General features: G+C 44.7%; 1 protein-coding gene across 1 annotated transcript in view; it reads left to right on the top strand.

Moving 5' to 3' along the window:
- The window catches only part of DVL2 (dishevelled segment polarity protein 2), a 1,986,500-nt gene that overhangs the window by 1,781,307 nt on the left and 181,499 nt on the right, over positions 1 to 23,694 (top strand). The window contains exon 12 of the mRNA XM_044076705.1: positions 5,876 to 6,007. Within this exon, the coding sequence (XP_043932640.1) occupies positions 5,876 to 6,007 (132 nt within the window). The remainder of the gene's footprint in view (positions 1 to 5,875; positions 6,008 to 23,694) is intronic.

Raw genomic sequence — 23,694 nt, 5'->3', positions numbered from 1 at the left:
ATGCTGAAAAGTGGAAAAGATACTGTTCCTGGAGCCAGCCTCTGGGGATGGGCACAACAGTGCCCAGCTTACCACATATTATTCAATACTTAACAGAGATGCTCCATAAGGGCCTTTCCTTCTCATCTATTAAAATTCATGCCTCAGCCATTTCACCACATTACAATACTGAGCCACCCCTCTTATCCCACCCCCTGCTGAAGCAATTCCTCAGAGGGGCCAAAAATTTAAGACCACCCAGGAAGACCCCCTTCTCCAGCCTGGGACCTTAACTTTGTATTGGAAAAGCTCACTTTACCTCCTCCTGAGCCAGCTGCGACTGCAGAGTTGAAATTCCTTTCTTGGAAAACAGCCTTCCTTCTAGCCATCACTTCAGCGAGAAGAGTGTCTGAATTACAGGCACTCATGGCAGTGGAGCCCTTCATTATCTTCCATGCAGACAGGGTGTCCCTCAGGACCCAATCCTTCCTTTATGCCCAAGGTGGTATCCAGTGTGACCCTTACAATCCATTCATTTGCCAACCTTCTTTTCTAATCCACAGAACAAATGTGAACGAATACTGCACTCTTTGGACGTGCACAGACAACTTAGTCTTAGTCCTGTTGAAATAAAATCTATCAGGAAAACTGAACAGCTGCTAGTTGCCTTTGCTGCAGGGGCAGAGGGGAAAGCCATTTCAAAGCAAACCATTTCTAAGTGGATAAGCCATTGCATTAATTTCTGCTATAAGCACCATGGAAAACCTGCCCCACAGGGGATAAGATCACATTCCACCAGGGACATCCTAGAAGCTACTACCTGGAGTTCTGTTCATACCTGCACCAAGCATTACCACTTGCCTATTTTTTCTAAATCCAGAGCTGGTTTTGCCACTGCAGTATTGCAGGGCTTAATAGCTGGTCCTAACTGCCTCCTCCCTTCCTTAGCTTTGGGAATCTACCCAAATGTAATGACTGCAACAGTGAAACACAGAGAACATAGTACAGTTGTGTACACTTACCATAAATGTAGATGTTCAAGTGTATTCACTGTTGCAGTCCTGGTTACCCTCCCTCCAGCCCCCTGACGTCTATTGGCTATAACTTTCTCCTTGCTTACTGTATTTAAGCTTTCTGGTGTATTTGCTTTTTGTTGAAGGTGTAATCTTGTATACAATTGCTTCCCATTATGGGTGCACCTGACATCAGAGGCAAGTAAAAGTGATGTAATGGCGTCGGCTCCATGCTTTATACCCCTGACTATCTGACGTCATGGAAGAAGAGAGAGCATCCGACGCAGGACCCAAGACTTTGATAATCAGGCTGGCTGAGTGCTACCTGCAGGCAGATAACCCAAATGTAATGACTGCAACAGTGAATACACTCGAACATCTACATTTATGGCACGTGTACACAGCTGTACTTTTCCATCTCCACTATAGGGTATGATGCATTTTGCTCTCCGTGTAAACTCCATGAGATGTTCTTCGTGTTTCACTGTTGCAGTCATTACATTTGGGTTTTCTGCTTGCAGGTAGCCCTTAGTTGGCCTGATTAACAAAGTCTTGGGTCCTGCGTCGGTTGCTATCCCTTCTTCCATGACGTCAGGGGTATAAAACATGCAGCCAATGCCATTACATCAGTCTTTCTTGCCATGTGGTGCCTAAAGCAGAAGCAGTTCGTAAGTGCCAGTCGCCCGACTCCTGAAATTTTCGTTTTCGTGTTTCAGAACGGAAGTCTTCAACTAAAGCTAAGTACCCCATTGGGGAAACTTTTTCTTGCTCCTTACTGATGTCCGTAAAAGTTAATAATTGCATTACTTGTGGAAAGCAAATACCTCATAAAGATTTTCATTCATACTGTATTTCTTGCCTAGGCCCTGACCACGACGTACCTTGCTTTCGGTTTTTGTGCCTTATTTAATCAGAGCACTATCCGTCTTCGGTATATTTTCGCCTCTAAATATTTCGGGTCTCGGTTTAATTATCCAGAAATGTCGTCGGTTAGCCATCCGACTACCGGGATTCCGAAAAAACTCAAAAATAAGGACAGAGACAGGCCGCTGAGGTCCAAAACTGCCGACGCTTCTCTTAAGCCAGTCGCCAATTCGCCAGTACCCAGTGAGGTGCTTTCGAAAACCCTGATGCCAGCTACTTCTGATTCACAGGCCTCTACTGAGACCTATTCAGAGTCCGGTATGCCGTGAGATGCTTCAACTGTGGAACCCGCGGATGTCTCTACCTTGGATGGGTCCGGAGCCGATGTGTAGGCACCGGCTTCTGAGGGTGTATTCAGGCCTACGGACTTGCATATTAAACCGATGCCTCCTTCTTTACTTAGGCCTAAATCTTGAACCATGCCTAAAGAACCAACGCCCAGGCCACATGTTCAGGCCTCTATGCCTAAAAAACAAATAAGAATGGCTGAAGATCTAATAGCTCTAATTGGGGGTAACCAGCCCCCCCCTTCTAAGAGGCCTGTGACTGAAGTTGATTATGAATCTTCTGACCAGGATTCTGTTTTTTCTGATTTTTTTGATTATCTGGATTTGTACCTATCTACTTATGAAAATTCTGATGCAGAGGACTCTATTCCCTCTGCTTCCCCTCCTGAGGATTTTTCTTTTGGGGAAATCTTACATACTCTAAAGGAGCATTTCCACTGGGAAAGCCAGGATTTTTCTGATTCAAAAAAGAGGCTTGGGGATTTCCTTCTCCTACCTCAGCATAGGCCTTTAGCTATTCTTCCTGTACTTGACATTGTTGATGCCTTTTTGGAATCTAGTTTGGCCCCTGATTCCTTGCCTCCTGCTCCCAGAAAATCTGACAGGTACTACAGGGTCCCAGAGTCCCACAAGTTCCTTTATAAAAATTCTATTGCAGATCCAGAGACTATTTCACAGGGGCCCAAGGGCATTAAGGCTTCTACTGCTAAAAATCCTACCCCTTCTGATAGACTCCAGGGCACTGGATAGATGGGGTAAAAAGGTTTACACTTTTGTAACCTTGGCCATTAGGGCTTTAAACAGCCAGTTTCATATGTTACAGTATCAGCAACATGTTATTGGACTGCTTAAACAGAAAATTATGTTTATTCCGGACTGTGTGGAAAATAAAGAATTACAGGATTTAATGCATTCTGCTGAACAAGTTGGAAAACATCATTTGCAACGTGGTTTTGATTCATTAGAGGCCTCTTGCAGGGCTCCTGTTACTGGGTCTGTGCTTAGAAGGCTCACTTGGCTTAAGGAGCAATCTTTGCCTGATCATGTTTAAGCAAAATTGTTGGATGCTCCCTTAAATCAGGACCGCCTGTTTGGCAACAAGGCTGAGGAAGTTCTTAAAATGATGGAAGATAAAGCGAAATCTATGCAAACTGTTAAAGATTTCTTATAAGTTCAGCCTCCTACATTTAGTAGGCACTGGCCCTCTAAGAATTGGTCCTTTCCAGCCCCTTCCAGGTCTTCACAAGCCAAACTCAGACACAGCAAAAAACCCAGGTTTCATTCCCAGGTGATACACAGAACTAAGCAGTGGGGGGCCTCCACTTCCAAATCTGGGAATAATAAGACCCCCCCCCCCAATGGTAAACTAGCTCAATGACTTCCTTTTAAAATTTCCAAGCACTTATCAACTGACTGCCCCTTTGGGGGAGGGGGGAGATTGCTCTTCATGCAAAGAATTGGGAACTCATTACCCAGGACAAGTGGGTTTTAAATATAGTGTCCCAGGGATACAGATTTCACTTCCACACATTGCCAACACCAAGCGGATGGCCAGACCTACCCCCAAATCAGTGGGCAGAGGCCCAAAAACAAGTACTTTCTCTCTTAAGCATGGGGGCTATTCAGCTGGTACCAGAGGAGGAAAAGGGACAAGGTTTCTACTCTAGACTTATCCTGGTACCCAGAAAAGGCAATTCATGGGGTCCTATCCTGGACCTGTCTACTTAAACACCTTTTTGGAGATTCCAAAATTCAAGATGCTGAATCTTCAATTACTTCCTATGCTAGGCAAAGATGCCTTCCCTCTCTGCCTCTGCTCTCCAAAGTACTACTAAAAATCAAACAGGACAAATCAAGGATGATTTTGATTGCTCCAGTCTGGCCACACCAACACTGGTACCCCCTTCTACGCAGTGTGTCACGGTTTTCCCCATGGCACCTGCCTCAGACTCCTTCCCTGTTGTCTCAGCAGGAGAACCAGATTCTGAACCCTCAACTTCTAACACTAAACCTTGCAGCCTGGCTAATTACATAATCTCTCCTTTACCATCCCTCGTTAAACCGGTGATGGATATCATTTTAGAGGCAAGGAGTCCTAGTACTAGAAAATCTTATGCTGAAAAATGGAAAATATTCTGTGCCTGGAACCAATCTCAAGGGATGAGCACATTGGCACCCAATTTACCTCAGATTTTACAATACTTAACTGAGATGCTTCACAAGGGCCTGTCTTTTTCCTCCATTAAAATCCATGTCTCAGCCGTTTCAGCTCATTATAACACAGAACCTCTCCTCTTCTCTCATCCACTGCTCAAGCAGTTTCTCAGTGGGGCCAGAAATTTGAGACCACCCAGGAGAGCTCCAACCCCAGTCTGGGACCTTATCTTTGTTTTGGAGAAATTCACTCTACCTCCTTTCGAGCCAGCTGCTACTGCAGACTTAAAATTTCTTTCTTGGAAAACAGCTTTCCTTTTAGGAATCACTTCAACTAGAAAGTTATCTGAATTACAGGCCCTTATGGCAGTGGTGCCTTTCATCATCTTTCATGCAGACAGGGTGTTCCTCAGAACCAATCCATTCTTCATGCCCAAGGTGGTATCCAGTGTGGCTCTTAATCAGTCCATTCATTTGCCAACCTTCTTTCCCAATCCACAGAACAAAGGGAAATGGATATTGCATTCCTTCGATGTGCACAGACAGCTTAGATTCTAGTTGGACAGGACTAAACCTCAAAGGAAATCTGAACAGTTGCTGGTGGCATTTGCTGCAGGGGCACAGGGGAAGGCTATTTCAAAGCCTACCATTTCTAAATGTCATTGCATTCATTTCTGCTATAAGGACCATGGAAAACCTATCCCCCAGGGCATCAGACCTCACTCCACCAGGGTTGCATCTACCTCTACAGCCTTTCTCAGAGGCGTCCCTACCAGGGACATCCTACAAGCTGCTACCTGTACATACCTTCACCAAGCATTATCTTTTGCCAATTTTCTCTAAATCCAGAGCTGGCTTTACCACTGCAGTCTTGCAGGGCCTTATAGCTGGTCCTAATGTTATCCAAATTCCTCCTCCCAACCATAGCTTTGGGAATCTACTCAAATGTAATGACTGCAACAGTGAAACACGAAGAACATAGTACAGTTGTGTACACTTACCATAAATGTAGATGTTCGAGTGTATTCACTGTTGCAGTCCTGGTTACCCTCCCTCCAGCCCCCTAACTTCTTTTTGGCTATACTTCTACTTTCCTTTACTATGCCTAAAAGCCTTTTTGATGCATTTGCTTTTTTGTTGGCGGTATATCATTGTACTTTTATATTTAATTGCTTCCCATTTGGGGGGCACCTGACATCTGGGGCAAGAAAAACTGATGTAATGGTGTCTGCTGCATGTTTTATACCCTTGGCGACCTGACGTCATGGAAGAAGGGACAGCAACCGATGCAGGACCCAAGACTTTCTTAATCAGGCCGACTGAGGGCTACCTGCAAGCAGATAACCCAAATGTAATGACTACAACAGTGAATACACTTGAACATCTACATTTATGGTAAGTATACACAACTGTTCTTTTTTGCATCACTCAGTGCAAACAATCTTGCATATCAAAAAAAAAAAAAAGCTGTATTATTGTGTGTCAAAATTTTGATTACTTCTCTTTTCTTGTTTCAAGGTTTTGATGACTTCAGCCTTTCTATTCACACGGATATGGCTTCTGTAGCCAAAGCTATGGCTTCTCCAGAGTCTGGCCTTGAAGTCAGAGATCGCATGTGGCTGAAAATCACCATCCCAAATGCCTTTTTAGGTGAGTATGTAGGCTTTTTGTACTCCAGCATTTCATCTTGAGGATGTATTGAAGTTATTAAACTTTTTGTGACAGCAGAATTTTTACTGAATTTTATTTAAAATTTTGGTCTTTCAAGTTTCAGCTGTGTGTCATACCTCCCTGTATTTTGCTATTATTTACCTTGCGTACCAGCTTTTGGTGAATTGTCTGTTCCATTTAAATGCGTAGTTGATAAAATAAATGTTCATTGTTTTTCATTTCTGAGTCAACACTTTTTTGTGCAAAGTTTATTACTTGTGCAGTATATGTAGTGGAGTGTTAAAAACAGACTAGATTTGTAATTGATAAAGTTTGAATAGATTTCTTGGTACACCTAATTATTTGTGCGGGGGTCAGTTAAATTTTTAGAAATTGTTTTAATAAGGGAAAGTTGATCTCAATTATTTATTAGACTGTACTGTGTTGCAGCTTTTGAAATTTGCCTAGAAGGGTGTTTTATCAAGACACTTCCCTGGAAGCTGACATCTGTCTCTTATGGTTGCATGAGTGAATAGATGTATATTTCCGTAGGTGAGATTCTTTATGTAAATGCTGGTATTTAAAATTTTGGAAAGAAGTTAAGACGTTCTCCAGGTGTTCATGTGGTATAATGACTATTACACAATGTTAGCTTGTGAGTATGCAAAAACAGAATGCTGATTGGTCATTCCATCCAGCATGCCCGCTATAAATTCGAGCATGTACGAAAAGAAAAAGTCTGGCTGCTGAAGTCCAGCTGGACTTTCTTCTGTGAATATATGCTACACTGTGGAACTCAGTATCCGATAGCATAATTCCTGTTATTCTAGCAGCTTTCTAAATATGTAATAGCAACATTTACAGTATAGACCTTTGCCCTCCTTATTTAAGGCTTTGCAATTTTCTTGAGTTAAGAGAGTGAGAGGTACAAACAGAGGGCAGAGAAAATACAAGAAAAATCAGGTACTTTATGCAAAACTAAAGAAACTTTTTTTGCTCCGTCTCTCTTGTAACTCCCAACTCTCTGGATTTCACAGCCACCACCCAAAAAAAAAAAACAACGGAGATCTTCCATTCTCCATTGCTTACTTTCCAAAGCACTGATGTACTGTCTTAAGTGTGGGAATGCAAGTCCTGTACGCATGCACAGTACATCAAATCAGAAGAATGTGGAAGAACACCATTATACAAAGACATTTTTTATGAAAAGTAACTAATTTCTTTCTTAAATAATGTCATTGTATAATGCAGTAACCGACTCGTGGGTGTGGGTATATTGAAGATTTACCCACGGTTGTCTTTGTTTAATCACAACCACACCAACCATGTGTAAATCTTCGATGTACCACACCCACTTGTCAGTTATTTCTAAATTAGTACATATCCCAGTGTGCAAATAAGCCACTGCAACATGGAAGGCAGCGAAGTATGTGCATGCTCTTAAAGTCTAGCAAGTATATTTTTAGGTGTGGTTTGCCATGAATGTTACCAGTTATTCCCCCAACCCATTTTGCAGTCTGCAGCTGTGGATCTTATCCAAACAGGAACTGTGAAGTAGTAAAAGGGGGTTACCTCCCACTACCTCACAGGAGTATAGCTGTTAAAAACAAAAAACAATGTTCGAAATAAGCAAAACAATTTCCTGAGGAAGATACTCAAACTGTAGAACAGCGGTAGTCTAGATATGTGTCAGATTATAATAGTTCTACTAGACAAAGACAGAGCAGTGTTTTCATTTATCGATCTTATTTTAACAGTCTGCGTTTTCTTCAGCTAAGGTTTTTAAGCCTATGCTAGTGATTCCAGTACATAGTTGCACTGCATTTGTGCTGTTTAAGTGGTCTAACTATTGTTACTAAGCCCTGTATTCATTCTTGTGTACTGAATTTATGTCAGGCAAGTTCAGGACTTGGCTTTGTGTTAGGCCAGTTATAGGCCAGTCATCTCAGAAGTAAGGGTCTAATTGTTTTTCCTTCCCGCTCACCCTCTTGTTTTTGTATTCTAAAACTCAGTGTATCTGTTGTTCCTTGCCCCTTAATGATTAACAACAGTGTCCTCCCTCTCCCCATTTATTGGCTGTTAATGGTAAGCACATAAGTATAATTTTGCAAAGCCTCTCACCTTAAATTACTCCAGTTAAAAGACATTTGATAAAATTGCTTAGTATAGAACGTATACTGCTTGCACTGTTTTTACTATCAAACTAGTAGGGTTTTACTGTAATTAGTTTACTGGTTCTTGCTGGTGGCAGAAGAAGCTTTCCAGGATAGTTGTTTTGTATTGAACTTTAAATACTCAGTCCACCCAAGCATAATTCTAATAGACAAACTCCAGTTACAGCTGTCCTTCCATTTCACTGTTGCAGTATTAATTACAGTAGGGATCTCCTGCTAAGGGCTGCCCGATGTCTGGCCAGTATATCAAAGTCTTTAGGTTGCTTTAAGGTACACCGTATGCCACACGTATGCTCCTCATGTAGCATAGGACATAAAGGTAATGTCCAGATGTACCATCCTCAGAATTTCTTTGCTGCCAGTCCAAGCACCATCTTTTGATCATCGCTCTGAACTCCAGTTCCGTTGATGGTTCACCTAGCCGTTACAGGTAAGTGCTCCATTGGGGTTGTAGTTGCTTTATCTTTCTTTTGTTATATTGTTTCTTGTGGGGGTTCATGTCATCCAGGAAGGGTAAATGCCAGTGTGGGAGACAGATTCCCCATAAAGACAGTCATGAACAGTGTTTGTTTTGCCGTGGTGCTTCACACAACCATACATCCTGTTCTATCTGTCGTGCTTTTGTTCCCAAAACCCTTCATTGTAGGCTTTCTTCATTTGCACTTTATCTTGAGAATCAATGCCTTAAGCTTCTTGCTGAAGACACGATGGAGGGAGCTTCCTGTTCCAAGGGACAGCCATCTGGAAGAAGACCAAGAAACCTAGGTTGGAATCTTCTGCTGTTCAGCCTCTGCCTGACATCCCTCCCAAGGCAAGTGGTAGCTCGGATGTTCACCCAGCTTCATTGGATTCTTCTGCCACAACCGGGTTGGAGGCCGGTGAGGATCCGACCTTCGGCATGTCTAAGGAGACATTGTGGAAGTTCAGGGGGAACCTCATATGATTATTTCCGAGTGGCCTAAGGGTGTTCCCCAAATGCTAGTCAGAGAAAAAGTGTCTGCTACAATTGAATGTTGTCCGGAGTCAGAGTTCCAGATTTTTTAAGGAAGATGTCCCCTTAAAGAAAAAAAACAAAAGACTAAACATATTTCCCCAGTTCCTAAGGGTCCACAGAGTGAATAGCAGTCCTTCACTCAGGGGTTGTTCAGTGCTTTGATGGCTTTAAAACCGCCTTGGGGAGTTTCTGTTCCAGCCCCCACTTGGTCCTCTACCCCCTTTAACAGACCCAGAGAACACGATTCCTCAGAGGAGGAAGCAGATTCAGATGAGGAATCCCTTGCTTATTCCTCCCAGATTCCCTGTCCTTTGGACTGTGGCTCAGAGGAAGAGGAATCTACCAGTCCTGATACTTCCTTTGAAGAGATTTCTTTTGTGGACACTGTCTCTTAAGATAATGGAGTTCTTTAAATGGGATTGTGCTTGGGTTTCTGAGATACAAAAAGGTATTATGAGCTACAGCAGACTGATTTCCCCAGATGTTCTGCTGTCCTTCCTGTTTTGGCTGCTTTGTTGGATGCTTTTTCTAATGCCTCTAAGGGTCCAGATTCTCAGCCCCCTGCCCTCAAGAAACCTGATAGGGTCTATAGGGTGCCTGAGGACTGTAAGTTCTTGTACAAGTGTCCTTCTGTTAACCCCTTGGTGGTGTCAGTAGCTTCTGACAAACATTCTCAATTGCTTCCTTTTTCTAAGCTATTACCTTCTGATATGTGGGAAGGCTAGGTAAGAAGGTCTAAACCTCTGCTACTTTGATTTTTAGGACCATTAATTATCAGACCAGTATGTCCAGGTACTTGTTTGCTCTGCTTTCCCAGGCCTGACAGGTGATTTCTGATCTTCCAGACTCTGAAGGAAAAACTTCTGCCCTTTCCCTTTTAGAGACTTCCTACCAGGTGGCTCATTATTCCATTAAGTGTAGTTTTGATGCATCAGATGCTTCTACTAGGGCTGCTGATTTTGGGTCAGTGATGAGGTAATTGTGGCTTCAGCTTCAGCCTTTGCTTAATATTAAAGCTAAATTAATGGGTGTCCCTCTTGATAAACACTTGTTTGGCGAAGCTGCTACTAATTTAAGTCCCGTCAGGATAAGGGCAAGGCTTTACAGGAACTTAAACATGTGTTTGTTTCTTCTGTGCCTAAATTTCAGAGAAACTACTTAAATAAACAAGCCTATGTCCTTCTATTTTCATGTTGCAGTATTCTCACTTGTGGGATCTTCTGCCTGAAGCTACCCGAACATCTGTCTCCTATGCAAAAGCTTAAGCCTGGTTGCTGTAAGGTGCATGGGACGTCATGCGCAGGGCCATAAACCTTGGTCATAAATGTGATGTTTTTACGTACAGACCTCAGAACTTCTCTGCCGCAGTCTAACGTCAGCTTGCTCTCTTCACTCTATGCGAAAGAAGATGTCTTCAGAGAAGTACCCCATTGGGGAATTTCTCTTATTTGTACTTAGGCTTGGTTTGCTGTTGCTCCTTATGTAGCTGATGTCTTCTAGAATGGGGAAATGTAAGTGCGGTCGCCAGATTCTGCACAGGGCTTCCCAGGAACTTTGTTCTGCTTAGGCCAGTCCAACGACCATAAGACCTGTAGCATTTGTCAATCGGTTGTCCCGAAAACCCTATGCAGTCATCTGGCAGCCTTGAAACTATTTGTAGAAAACCAACGACTCAAGTGTTTAGCCCTAGGCATGGAACCCGAATCGGCTGTCGAGGTGGAGCCGTCTAAAAAGAAGGCCAAGGTTTCAAGGTCTACTACTACTGTCCCTCCTATGTCAGATGTCCCACCAGCTACTGGTATAGGGGCTGAAGGACATCCGGATGAACTGGCAGCTTTAGCAAGTACCTTGATTGAAGTTGCCCGTGAATCTCCATCATCCACATCCGTAGAGGGTACTGTGACATCAGCTCCGTCTGACGTCAAGAGGGAACCGGGCTTCTCTGGACGGCTGACTATATTGGCAGAACTAGGCACCAGTCCCACAGGCCTGAATCACAATACTAGGCTTTCTCCTTCACACAGTCACTAAGACTACCCCTTAAAAAGGAAACACAAAACTAAACATCTATCCTCCACTACTGAAGAACAGCCAGACTGGCAAACCTTTTCCCAGTCCTTGGCTCAGGCCTTTATGGCCCTCAGGCCCACAGCTTCACTTGCTCCGGCCTTACCTACCCTCAGCCCTAGATCGTCTTCCGTTACCTCCCTTCAGCCTGCCCAAATCCAGGAGGGAGATTCCTCCTCCTCTGATGAATATCTTGCATACACCTCCCAAATAGCTTCTCCCCTGGAGTACTGTTCCCCAGATGAGGACTCCTTGAGGAGATTCCCCACCTGAAAAATATTACCTTTGGGGAAACTGTCTCCAAAATGAGGGAGTACTTCAAGTAGGATGCCACTCATATAACTGAGCTGCAGAAGAGATATTTTGTACTCCTGCAGATGGAGTCCTTGTCTCCCTCTGCTTATTCCCCCTCTAATTCCAGTCTTCCCGGATGCATTTGCTTCAGCATCCAAGAACCCTGAGTCACAGCCTGCAGCTCCTAAAAGACCAGATAGGTTTTACAAAGTCCCTAATGACCACAGGTACCTCATTAAACCACCAATGGTGGACTCAGCTGTCATTGCAGTGGCTCCAGACAGACAATCCAGGCATATCTCTTCCTCATCCCTTCTGCCATCTGACAAGGACAGTAAGGTCATGGACAGACTGAGGAAAAAGATTTATACTTCTTCCACCCTGGCCTTTAGAGCCATGGATTATCAGACTCACATGGTTAAATATGCCATCTGATGTAAATCTTTATTCATTCATTACTGATAGGACTTCTGTTCTGTCCTCGGAACCAACACGGCAGTTTCCAAGCTCGCACCAGCCAAAAACTCTAAGCTAAGACCTACCCATAATGCCCCTCTCATAGTCTCTCCAGATCTCATTTGCCACGTTCCTCATCAGACAAGCCTGCTCTCTCAAGGCTAAGTGTAAAATTTGTCTCTCTTTGTGTAGTCTCTCAAAACTTTGCCTTTTTTAGTCAGTCTTGCTAATTTCTCCTCTCGCCTGTAATCTGCTTCTACTTCCTACCCTCTACCTTTGGTAGTTACCCTTTTACCATCATTAGTACTGTCCCTCTCTCCTACCTTTGGTAGGCCCCCTTTTTATCGCTTGTGGTATTTCTAGATACCATTGTTGGTACTCTTCTCTCCTTCTATATTTCTTACAAAAAAAAAAAAATAACCTTTCACTTGCTGTTTTCTTCTTGATAGTTTTTTGTCAGCGTACTTGTACATTGTCAGAAAATGCTAAATTGGGGTTTAAACTGTGCGATAAGTATGGGAGTAAGATGCCCAACTCAGACGGTCATGCTCGGTGCGTTTGGGTGTGGAACACACATGCTTCATGTGAAATCTGCTCTAGTTTCAGTAATTGCACTCTAGCCAAGCGTAAAAAAAAAAACAGATTTTGAAGGGATTAATGAAAGTGCCTTTTTCGGAGGCTCTCTCTGGGACAAGAGGACTCACCACCTCCCAAGACCAAGAAACACAAGGAGAAACGGAGTCACTCGGTTCCTACATCCCAATCCGTTACGGGACTGAGTCGACACCAAGCTTCTCCGGCACCTTAGGCGCAGACAACTTTGGCACCAGGCTCTGTGTCTCCTCCCTTGGTGCCGTCTCTGATGTTGACTCCTATTACGGTTCCAGCTTCTGCACCATCGTCTTAGGTGCCGTCCTTGGTTCTGACATCGGCTTTGACAACCATACCTACTTCAGCACCATCCCCGGCCACGGTGCAGATAGCTTATTCGGCTCCACAGACTATGACCCCGTCGGTTCCAAAGGTTGAACTCCCAAGAACCAGATACTCTCAAACTTAAGACCCTTTTTCAGGGCACCAATTTAGCCCCTTTCTTGAAAGACCTGACTCTCCTTTAGCAGCCTCCTATAGATCCACCAGGAGCCTTAGAGAACATGATGTAGTGTGGGTTGTGGACCAGCTTCTGGCAGCTAGAGGATTGCCCACCCCGGCTAGACCTTCCATCCCCTTTGGAATGAAACCTTTCAGCTTACTTTCCAATATATACTCCTCCGGCCTCTTCCTAGGCTCTGGAAATCTCGGTACAGATGAACACCCCAGTGCATGCCGTCTCGGCCCCAACTGCAGAGTTCCCCCTGTCGGCACCAACCTCCTTTGGAACATCGGCTCTGTTGGAACCAGTACACTCTCGGAGCAGTGTTTGGGCTGTCAGCACCGTGGTTCCTAGTCTTGCACCTATTTCTTTCGCTGGCACCGTCTATGTCCACGGCTCCACCGACAGCTACCAGTCCTCTCGGAGCTCCTCACATGGAGGTGGGCTCCTCAGGGCGGGGTATGACCCCGGTTCCGAGATTGTCCTCCTTGGTTCCGGGCTCCCATCCCTCCTCGGGTGGGCCTGCTTTCCGGGTGATGGAGAGGGCCTTTGCCTCGACAGGCTCGCAGTCAGCACCAGTGACATCGATAGCAGAACCCCCCTCTAGCATGCAGCTGTCCCAACCCCCTACTCTAGGATCTCTGGCATGGGAACCACAAGACCTTCCCTTGAAGGGAACTCTCTCTCTGGAGTCCTCAGAAGATCCTACTGGGGAGCCACCCCGGAATAAATGGTGCAAGGCACCTTGATTCCCCTGAGGAATCTATCACTGAGGACACTGATTGCGATGAGGGAGAAGGGTCCCCATGGTCTCCCCCAGAAGACGTCTCATTTGGAGACATTCTCAAAATCCTCAAGCAGAGGGGAGACTGGAAGTCCTCTAACCCTTCTTCAGAGGAATCTGTGTTCTTGCAGGCCTTCCGTGCCCGGCCATCTACTTCCTGGGTGACCCCCACCTGCAGATGAGCTTGTAAAGCTGATTTGGCAGTGTGTCTGGAAGGCCCCGGACAATGTAGTACCTGTCCCCTGGAGGCCAGACAGAATTTTATCCACCCCCAAAGACCAGCCCAATTGGTCCAAGCAGTTGACAGTTGATTCCATGGTCGTGGTGGCAGCCACCAAAAGGGAACTGGCAGAAGATAGTTCCACAGTTCATCTCCCGAACAGGGAGTCTCGGGCCATGGACAGACTGGGGAAGCAGACCTATGCTTCAGCGACCTTTGCCATTCGGTCGCTGAACTATTTGGTGCACTTCACTCGCCTCCAAAGAGACCTAATTTCTGAAATGTCTACCTCTTTGGCAGGGATACTGCCTGATGAGGTGTGTGACACTGTCGCCTCTCAGCTAGCTACCCTAGAATCTATCTCAAACTCCTCGATGCGATTGAGATCTCACACCACCGAGGGGGCAGCCGCATCAGGCATCATTATGAGACATCATGCTTGGATGAGTTTGTGCGATTTCGCAGACCCCTTTAAATCTTCCTTCATCAACGAGCCTGTCGATTAATTTTCACACTCTGGTCCCAAAGTTCGAGACACACTAACACGAAGTGAGAAAGACGGAAAGACCTTGTTTGCTGTGGGCATATGTTTTTCCTCCCCCCAGAGGTCCTATTCCAGTAACCAGAGGGGAGGGAAATAGTGATTCAAAAAGTTCCAAGGATCCTTTTGTGACACTCTTGGTGAGTAATCCCCCTGGGCAGAGGGGGTCCGCATAACCAGGGTGCTAGAGATTCCTTCTCCGGCTGACCCTACCAGCACTCCTGAGCAGCAGCCTGATTGCTTTCCTCTGGAAGCAGTCGGGGGTCATTTTTCTCTGCAGGTACCAGCCTGGCAACTTATTACCTTTGTTTGGGTGCAGAGAATAATATGCAGAGGCTACCATATCTCATTCGATCTTACTCCCAGACCCGTCAAACGAATCTTCAATGTTCCACCCAATCAGAGGGAGATAGCAGCCTTAGAAATAGAAAAGCTGCAAAGAAAGAGTCATCCAGCCAGTCTCACTAGACCAGAGAGGATCCAGGTTTTACTCTAGGTTCTTTTTAGTACCAAAAAAAAATAGGGGACTGGAGACCAACCCTGGATCTCAGCCTATTGAACAAATTTATAAAACCTCAAAAATTCCGAATGGTCACGATACAGTCCATTCTCCCTTTTCTAGGGAAGGACAACTGGATGTGCTCTATAGATCTCCAGGATGCGTTTTACCATATAAAGATGGACCAGCGTTCATGGAGATTTCTCTGCTTCCGGCTGGGAGCCAATCACTACCAGTTCAGGGTACTGCCTTTCGGTCTCTCAACAGCCCCCCAAGTGTTCACCAAATGTATGACAGTTGTAGTAGCTCATCTTTGACTACAAGGATTCCAGGTGTTTCCATATCTTGATGATTGGCTCCTTACCGCCACGACAAGGAGTCTTCTCATCCACATCCTCTCTTACACTCAAGGCCTTGCTCTCTGCTTGGGGATTACGATCAACAAGGACAAATCTCAACTGTCCCCAGCAAAAACACTGGAATTTATTGGAGTGATCTTCAACACAACATCCTGTTAAGCTTCCCTCCTTCCTCACAGGCTTTCAAAAGTAAGAAACCAAATCAAAGTCCTCCTTCCACAGACTTTTGTAACGGCACGCCTTGTACTACAACTTTTAGGCTCTATAGCAGCGGCCATTACCCTAGTACCACTGACAAGGTTGCACATGAGACTTACAGTGGCTCCTTTCATCACAATGGTCAATCTTAACCCACCCAATTGACCACATGATATGCCTTACAAACCTTTACAAGAAAGAAATGCTAAGGTGGAGGAAGCCAGAATCAAATCTTTGGTGCTGACCATTCTGTCTCCCCCAGCCCAGGGCCACGGTGACCACGGACACTTCCATGTTAGGGTGGGGAGGGCATTTCCAGAGAAAGATGGTCCAAGGCACCTGTCCCCCATGGAGGCCAATTTGCACATAAATGTCCTGGAATTGAGGCAGTTCTCTTAACATTGCCAGTGTTCTGTACATCCCTCCCTTCCGGGAACATTGCAGTTCAATCGGACAACATGTCAGTTGTCTGGTATATAAGCAAACAAGGCAGAACCAGGTTTTACCCCCTGTGTCGGGAAGCCACGAGGATTTGGCACTGGGCGATAGCTTCCAACCGCTTTCTTATAGCAAGGCACATTCATGGGCGTTCCAACCTTATTGCAGACAATCTGAGCAGGAGCATCCTGATGCCTCACGAGTGGTCCCTGAATCCTGTAATAACGGATTGGATCTTCTGCCATTGGGGCATGTCTTGCTGCAATCTGTTTCCTTCCCCTCTAAGCAATAAATGCAAAAGCTACTTTGCCCTGATCCCCCCTCAGGGGAAATCACTGAAGGATGCTCTAATGCACGATTGGCCCCCTGGTCTACTGTATGCCTTTCCCCCATTTCCCCTCATCCCAAAATTCCTTCAGAAAGCTCAAAGGTTGAGAAGCAGTGTGATCCTCATTGCCCCTTATTGGCTCTGTCAAGTCTGGTTTCATTTCCTATGGCCTCATCTGATTCACAGCCCATGGATCCTGGATCAGTCGCAAGGTCTGCTGTCTCACCCACAGGGACTGATTCACCCCAATCTCCACAGCCTCAAGCTCACGATTGCCAGGCTGCCTGATATTTCATCTCCTGTCCACGAAATTCTTCTGGCTTCACACAAACCTTCTACCAGGAAAATTTATTCTAGTAAATGGGCCAGATTCTCTACAATGGCCAAAGATCAGGACATAGACCCTTTCTGTATGCCTGTTCAGAAGATTTTACAGTACCTGACTACTTTTCTACATGCAGGAGCCTCAGCATCGACAATTACTGTACACTATCGCAAATTTTCATAATGGATTCGATAATTCTGTTATGTCAGACCATCTGTGCAAAACTTTCTTGAAAGGAGTATTACATGTTAAACCTCATGTGAAGCTCCCCATAGAATCCTGGGACTTGACTTTGGTATTTCAGTCATTAAGCCTTTCTTTCGAACTTTCTAATTCATGTGATAACATTTTTTTATCATGGAAGACTCTACTTCTACTAGCACTTACCTCACTGAGAAGAGTATCTGAGTTGCAGGCCTTGAGTGCCAAGAGACCTTATTTGGACTTCCACAGGGATAGAGTGTCCCTACGTACTGACCCTTCTTTCTTGCCCAAGGTCATTTCTGGATTTTCAATTAACCAATCTATTGACCTGCCGGTTTTCTTCCCTGAGCATTCAAACAGAGGGGAGTATCTTTTGCACACCCTTGATGTTCATAGGCAGCTTTGTTTTTATTTGGACAGAACTAAATCTTTCAGAAAAACGGATCAATTGTTCTTCGTGTTTCACTGTTGCAGTCATCACACTTGAGTTATCTGCCAGCAGGTAGCCCTCAGTCGGCCCGAATACCAGAGACTTAGTATTTCTGCGTCGGTTGCGGTTGGTTCAGGACTGATGTCCGGTCGCCAGGAGTATAAAATAAGGCAGCCGACGCAATTACATCAGTCTTTCTTGCTGAGGTGCCCGAAGCAGAAGCAGTTCACACAAGTGCCGGTCAGCCGCTACCTGAGTTTCCGTTTCCAAATTGTATTATCCTGAAGTCTTCTAAAGCTAAGTACCCCATTGGGGATCCTTTTTTCTTGCACTAACAGATGTCAGAAAAAGTTAACAGTTGTCTCGCATGTGGAAAGCAAATACCACACCAAGATTTCCATTCTTACTGCGTCACCTGTTTAGGCTCAGACCACGACTTACCTCGCTGTCGGTTTTGTGCCTTGTTCACCACCCGAACTGTTCGTCTTTGGGCCTTTATTGTAGCTAAATACTTTTGTTCTCGAACTCCATATTCCGAAATGGCTTCGGTAAAGCCATCCGTCTACCGATCTTCCAAAAAAACATAAGGATAAAGACAGAGACAGACCGTACAGGTCCAAAACTGCCGATGACGCTCCCGTTAAGCTAGTCGCCAGTTCGCCGGTACTCAGTGAGGTGCTTTTGCAGCCCCTAATGCCCGCTTCGATGGATTTGCAGGCCGCTACCGTGACCCATTCGGAGTCCGGTATGCCGTGAGACTCTTCTGTGACTATGGAAGCTGCGGATGTCTCTACCTTGGATGAGTCCAGAGCCACTGTGCAGGCACTGGCTTCTGAGGAAATTCTTCGCATTACCGATATTCAACAAAAAAAGACTTTCGCATCTTCAGTTTTTTCTAAAACTACCGAGTTTCTCAGGCCAAGAGTACGAGCTACGCCTAAAAAACCGACTACCCCAACTCAAGCGCCTGGATGTTCTTCATGTTTCACTGTTGCAGTCATTACATTTGGGTAATCTGCTGGCAGGTTGCCCTCAGTCGGCCTGATTAACAAAGTTTTGGGTCCTGCGTCAGTTGCTGTCCCTTCTTCCATGACGTCAGGGGTATAAAACATGCAGCCAACGCCATTTTCATCAGTCTTTCTTGCCACGCGGTGCCCGAAGCAGAAACAGTTTACAAGTGCCGGTTGGCCGACTCCTGAAATTTTCGTTTTCTTGTTTCAGAACCGAAGTCTTCAACCTAAAGCTAAGTACACGTTGGGGAAACTTTTTCATGCTCCTTACCGATGTCAGTAAAAGTTAATAATTGTATTACTTGTGGGAAGCAAATACCTCATAAGGATTTTCATTTGTACTCTATTCCTTGCCTAGGCCCTGACCACAACGTGCCTTGCTGTCAGCTTTGTGCTAAATTTAATCAACGCACTATTAAGCGTCGGTATATTTTTGCATCAAAATATTTTGGCTCAAGATTTAACTATCCAGAAATGTCGTCGGTTAGCGATCAGACTACCAGAATACCTAAAAAACGCAAAGAAAAAGACAGACAGACCGTTGAGGTTCAAAACCGACAACGAAGCTTCTCCTAAGCCAGCTGCCGGTTCGGCGGTACTCAGTGAGGTGCTTTCGCAGCCTCTGATACCCACTACTTTTGATTCGCAGGCCTCTACTGAGACCCATTCAGAGTCCGGTATGCCGCGAGACCTTTTAAGTATTGAACCTGCAGATGTCTCTACCTTAGATGGGTCCGGAGCCACTGAGCAGGCACCGGCTTCTGAGGGTGTATTCAGGCCTAAAGATTTGTATATTAAACCGACGCCATCTTCAAAACTAAGGCCAAAATCAACTTCTAGGTCTAAAAAACCGACGCTTGAGACATGTGCACAGGCCCCTATGCCTAAAAAGCAATGGCTAAGGATTTAATTACCTTGATCAGGGGTACCCATCCCCCTCCTACTAAGAGGCCTAGGCAAGGCACTGACTGTGAATCATCAGATCAGATTTCTGTTTCTTCTGATTCTTCCTCTGATCAGGAATTATCTATTCCACCTTATGAGGACTCTGATGCAGAAGATTCCATCCCTTCTGCTTCTCCTCCTGAGGATTTTTCTTTTGGAGAAACTTTGCATACGCTAAGGGAACACTTTCACTGGGAGAGTCAGGATTTCTCAGAATCTAAAAAGAGGCTTAGGGATTTCCTTCTTTTTCCTCAGCATAGGCCTTTGGCTGTACCTCCTGTTCTAGACATTGTTGATGATGTTTTCTCAGAATCCAGCATGGCTTCTGATTCCCTGCCTCCGGCTCCTAGTAAGCCAGACAGATATTACAGGGTTCCTGACTCCCACAAATTCCTTTCTAAAAACCCTTCTGCTGACCCTGAAACCATTTCTCAGGGTCCCAAGGGCATTAAGGCTTCTACTGCTAAAAATCCTACCCCTTCTGATAGAGACTCCAGGGCGCTGGATAGATGGGGTAAGAAGGTTTACACGTCTGCAACCTTAGCAATCAGGGCTTTAAATTGTCAATTTCATATACTTAAATAGCAGCATGTCATGGGCTTGCTTAAACAGAAAATTATGTTAATTTCTGACCGTGTGGAAAATAGAGTTGCAGGATTTATTGCATTCAGCTGAACAAGTTGGAAAGCATACTTTGCAATGCGGTTTTGATTCCTTGGAGGTCTCTTGCAGGGCCGCTGTAACTGGATCCTGTGATAAGAAGGCATGCTTGGCTCAAGGAGCAAAATCTGCCTGGTCATGTTAAAGCAAAATTGTTGGATGCTCCTTTACAACAGGACAGTCTGTTTGGTAATAAGGCAGAAGAAGTTTTGAAAAAGATGGAAGATGAAGCTAAATCTATGCAAACTGTAAAAGATTTCCTACAAGTGCAGCCACCCAGGTTCAGTAGGCACTGGCCTACTAAGAACTGGTCCTTTCCAGTACCCACCAGAGCCACACAGGTCAAACCCAGACATTCCAAAGGCTCCAGGTTTCAGTCACAAGGAACTTATAGAACAAAACAATGGGGTGCCTCCACCTCCAAATCTGGAAGTAACAAGGCACCTTCCTGCAATAAACAGTCTCAATGACTTTCCACTGCAATCACCAAGCACTTATTTTTTGGGTGCCCCTTTGGGTGGGAAAACTGGCACTTCATGCACGAAACTGGCAACTAATTACCCAGAACAAGTGGGTTTTAAATATAGTATCCCAGGGATACAGATTTCATTTCCACACGTTGCCAATCCCACACAGATGGCCAGATCTGCCTCCAAATCAGTGGGCAAAGGCCCAGAAACAAGTTATGTCCCTCATGAATATGGGGGCTATGCAACCAGTACCAGAAAAGGAAAAGGGACAAGGTTTTTATTCAAGACTTTTCCTGGTACCCAGAAAAGACAAATCATGGCGTCCAATTCTGGACGTATCCATTCTAAATACATTTCTGGACATTCCAAAATTCAAGATGCTGACTACAACAGTTACTGCCTATGCTAGGCAAGGATGCCTGGTTGGTAACTCTAGACTTAAAAGAGGCTTAACTGCATATCCCAATCAGGGAATATTGCAGAGGATACCTCCACTTCAAAACAGGCTATTTGCATTACCAGTTCTCTGCACTGCCCTTTGGCTCATCTACTGTGCCCAGGGTCTTCACAAAGTGCCTGGCACCAGTAATTGCATTTTGCAGACAAAGAAACATTCAAATTTATCCTTACCTGGACGATTGTCTAATTCAGGCAGAAAACAAGGACACTCTTCTAAAACATCTGGCGTTTGTAAAAAGACTTCTAACTTGTCTAGGGTACACCATCAACGAAAAGAAATCACAACTGGTACCCTCTCAAGTAATTACATTCTTGAGTGCAAGCTTGAATACAACTGCTCAGATGACCTAACTTAAGCCAGAAAAACAAATTCAATTGATGACTTACTTCAAACAGGTGGCCACAAAAACCCAGCTATCTGCAAGACAAATTCTGCAGGCCTTTGGGTTCATGGCCTCCTGCATCCTAATAATTCCATATGCAAGACTGCATATGAGGAAACTTCAATGGTACCTAAAAAGCTTATGGAGTCAACATTGTCACAGCCTGGAAACAATGATTCCTTGCCTGCAGTTCCTGTGGTGGGCAGAGGCCTGCCACCAAAACAAGGGACTGTCATTCGCTACACCCCCTGCCGCCCAAATCCTGACTACAGACGCATCAGATTATGCTTGGGAGATACATTCAGGGCCATTGGAGCCCAAATCAAATTCACCTACATATCAACCAGAAAGAAATGCTGGCTGTACAGAATGCTCTGACAGCCTTCAATGACCATCTTCGTCCAGGACAATTACTGATAAAGACATACCACACCACAGTCATGTGGTACATAAACAAGCAGGTGTGTACCCATTCCAACCCCCTTTGCAGACTAGCCATGGCATTGTGGAACACAGCCTTGACTTACCAAATGCATCTACAAGCTCAGTTCTTGCCAGGAAAGCAAAATACTCTGGCAGATGCACTAAGCAGAAATCTTATGGACCCACACGAATGGAAACTGAATCCACAAATCTTCAGCATGATGACACACAAATGAGGGGAGCTCAGACATAGATCTTTTTGCCTCACTCCAGAATTATGAGTTCGACAAATTCTGCACAAGAATTCATCACAAAAAAGCTTGGAAAGTGGATGCTCTGTCCTTCAGCTGGAAAAACCTATCAGTCTATGCCTTTCCTCCTCTGCCTCTGCTCTCCAAGGTCTTACTAAAAGTCAGGAAAAAACAAAAATGATACTGATTGCTCCAAACTGGCCTCGTCAACCCTGGTACCCGCTCCTACGCAATATGTCACACCTTCCTCCGTGGTACCTGCCTCTGAGACCTTACCTACTGCCTCAGCAGAACTATCAAATTCTGCACGCTCAGATCCCAACTCTGAATCTTGCAGCATGGCTATTCAACTAATTTCACCAGTTACATCTCTCAGCAAACCTGTGATGGATGTCATTTTGGAGGCTAGAAGGCCTAGTACTAGAAAATGTTATGCGGACAAATGGAAAAGATTTTGTGCCTGGAACCAAGCAAAAGGAATAAACACCGCAATGCCCAATATTCCTCAGATTCTGCGATATTTAACTGAGATACTTCACAAGGGCCTATCTTTTTCTTCTATAAAAATCCATGCCTCTGCCATTTCAGCTCATTACAACACAGAGCCTCCCCACTTTTCTCATCCTCTGCTAAAGCAGTACCTCAGAGGGGCCAAAATTTTAAGACCTCCCAGGAGAGCACCAGCTCCTGCATGGGACCTCAATTTTGTTTTGGAAAAACTCACTCTACTTCCTTTTGAGCCAGCTGCTACTGCAGATTTAAAATTTCTCTCTTGGAAAACAGCTTTTCTGTTAGTTACTTCAGCTTGACTGATTTCAGATTTACAGGCTCTTATGACAGTGGAGCCTTTCATTATTTTTCATCCGGACAGGGTGGCTCTCAGGACCAATCCATCTTTCATGCCTAAGGTGGTGTCCAGTGTGGCTCTTAATCAGACCATTCATCTGCCAGCTTTTTTCCCAATCCACAGAACAAGGGTGAGCTGATTCTGCAATCATTGGATGTGCACAGACAACTTAGATTCTACTTAAACAGGACAAAACCTGTAAGAAAATCTGAGCAACTGTTGGTGGCTTTTGCTAAAGGGGCAGAGGGAAAACCTATTTCAAAGCAGACTATTTCTAAATGGATAAGCCATTTTATTTGTTTCTGCTATGTGCACCATGGTAAACCTATCCCCCAAGAGGATCAGATCTCATTCAACCAGGGCTGCATCTACTTCTGCAGCCATTCTCAGAGGGGTTCCCACCAGAGACATTCTAGAAGCTGCTACCTGGAGCTCAGTTCATACATTCACCAAATATTACCATTTACTTCTCTTTTCTAAATCCAGAGCTGGCTTTGCCACTGCTGTCCTGCAGGGCCTTATAGCCGCTCCTAATTCTGTATAAATCCATTCTCCCCACCATAGCTTTCGGAATCTACCCAAATGTAATGACTGCAACAGTGAAACACAAAGAACATAGTACAGTTGTGTACACTTAACATAAATGTAGATGTTCGAGTGTATTCACTGTTGCAGTCCTGGTTACCCACCCTCCAGCCCCCCTGTTTTTTCTCTTACTATACCTCTTCTTTCTTTTAATATGCTTAAAAGCCTTTTTGGTGTATTTGCTTTTGATTGGTGATATATTGTTTGTGTGTTAAATTATATACATATACATACATATATATATATATTT

This window comes from Protopterus annectens, chromosome 7.part0 (genome assembly GCF_019279795.1).
Source record: "Protopterus annectens isolate FY-2018-M chromosome 7.part0, PAN1.0, whole genome shotgun sequence".
NCBI lineage: Eukaryota > Metazoa > Chordata > Ceratodontiformes > Protopteridae > Protopterus > Protopterus annectens.
This window is presented reverse-complemented; position numbering and strand designations above follow the sequence as displayed.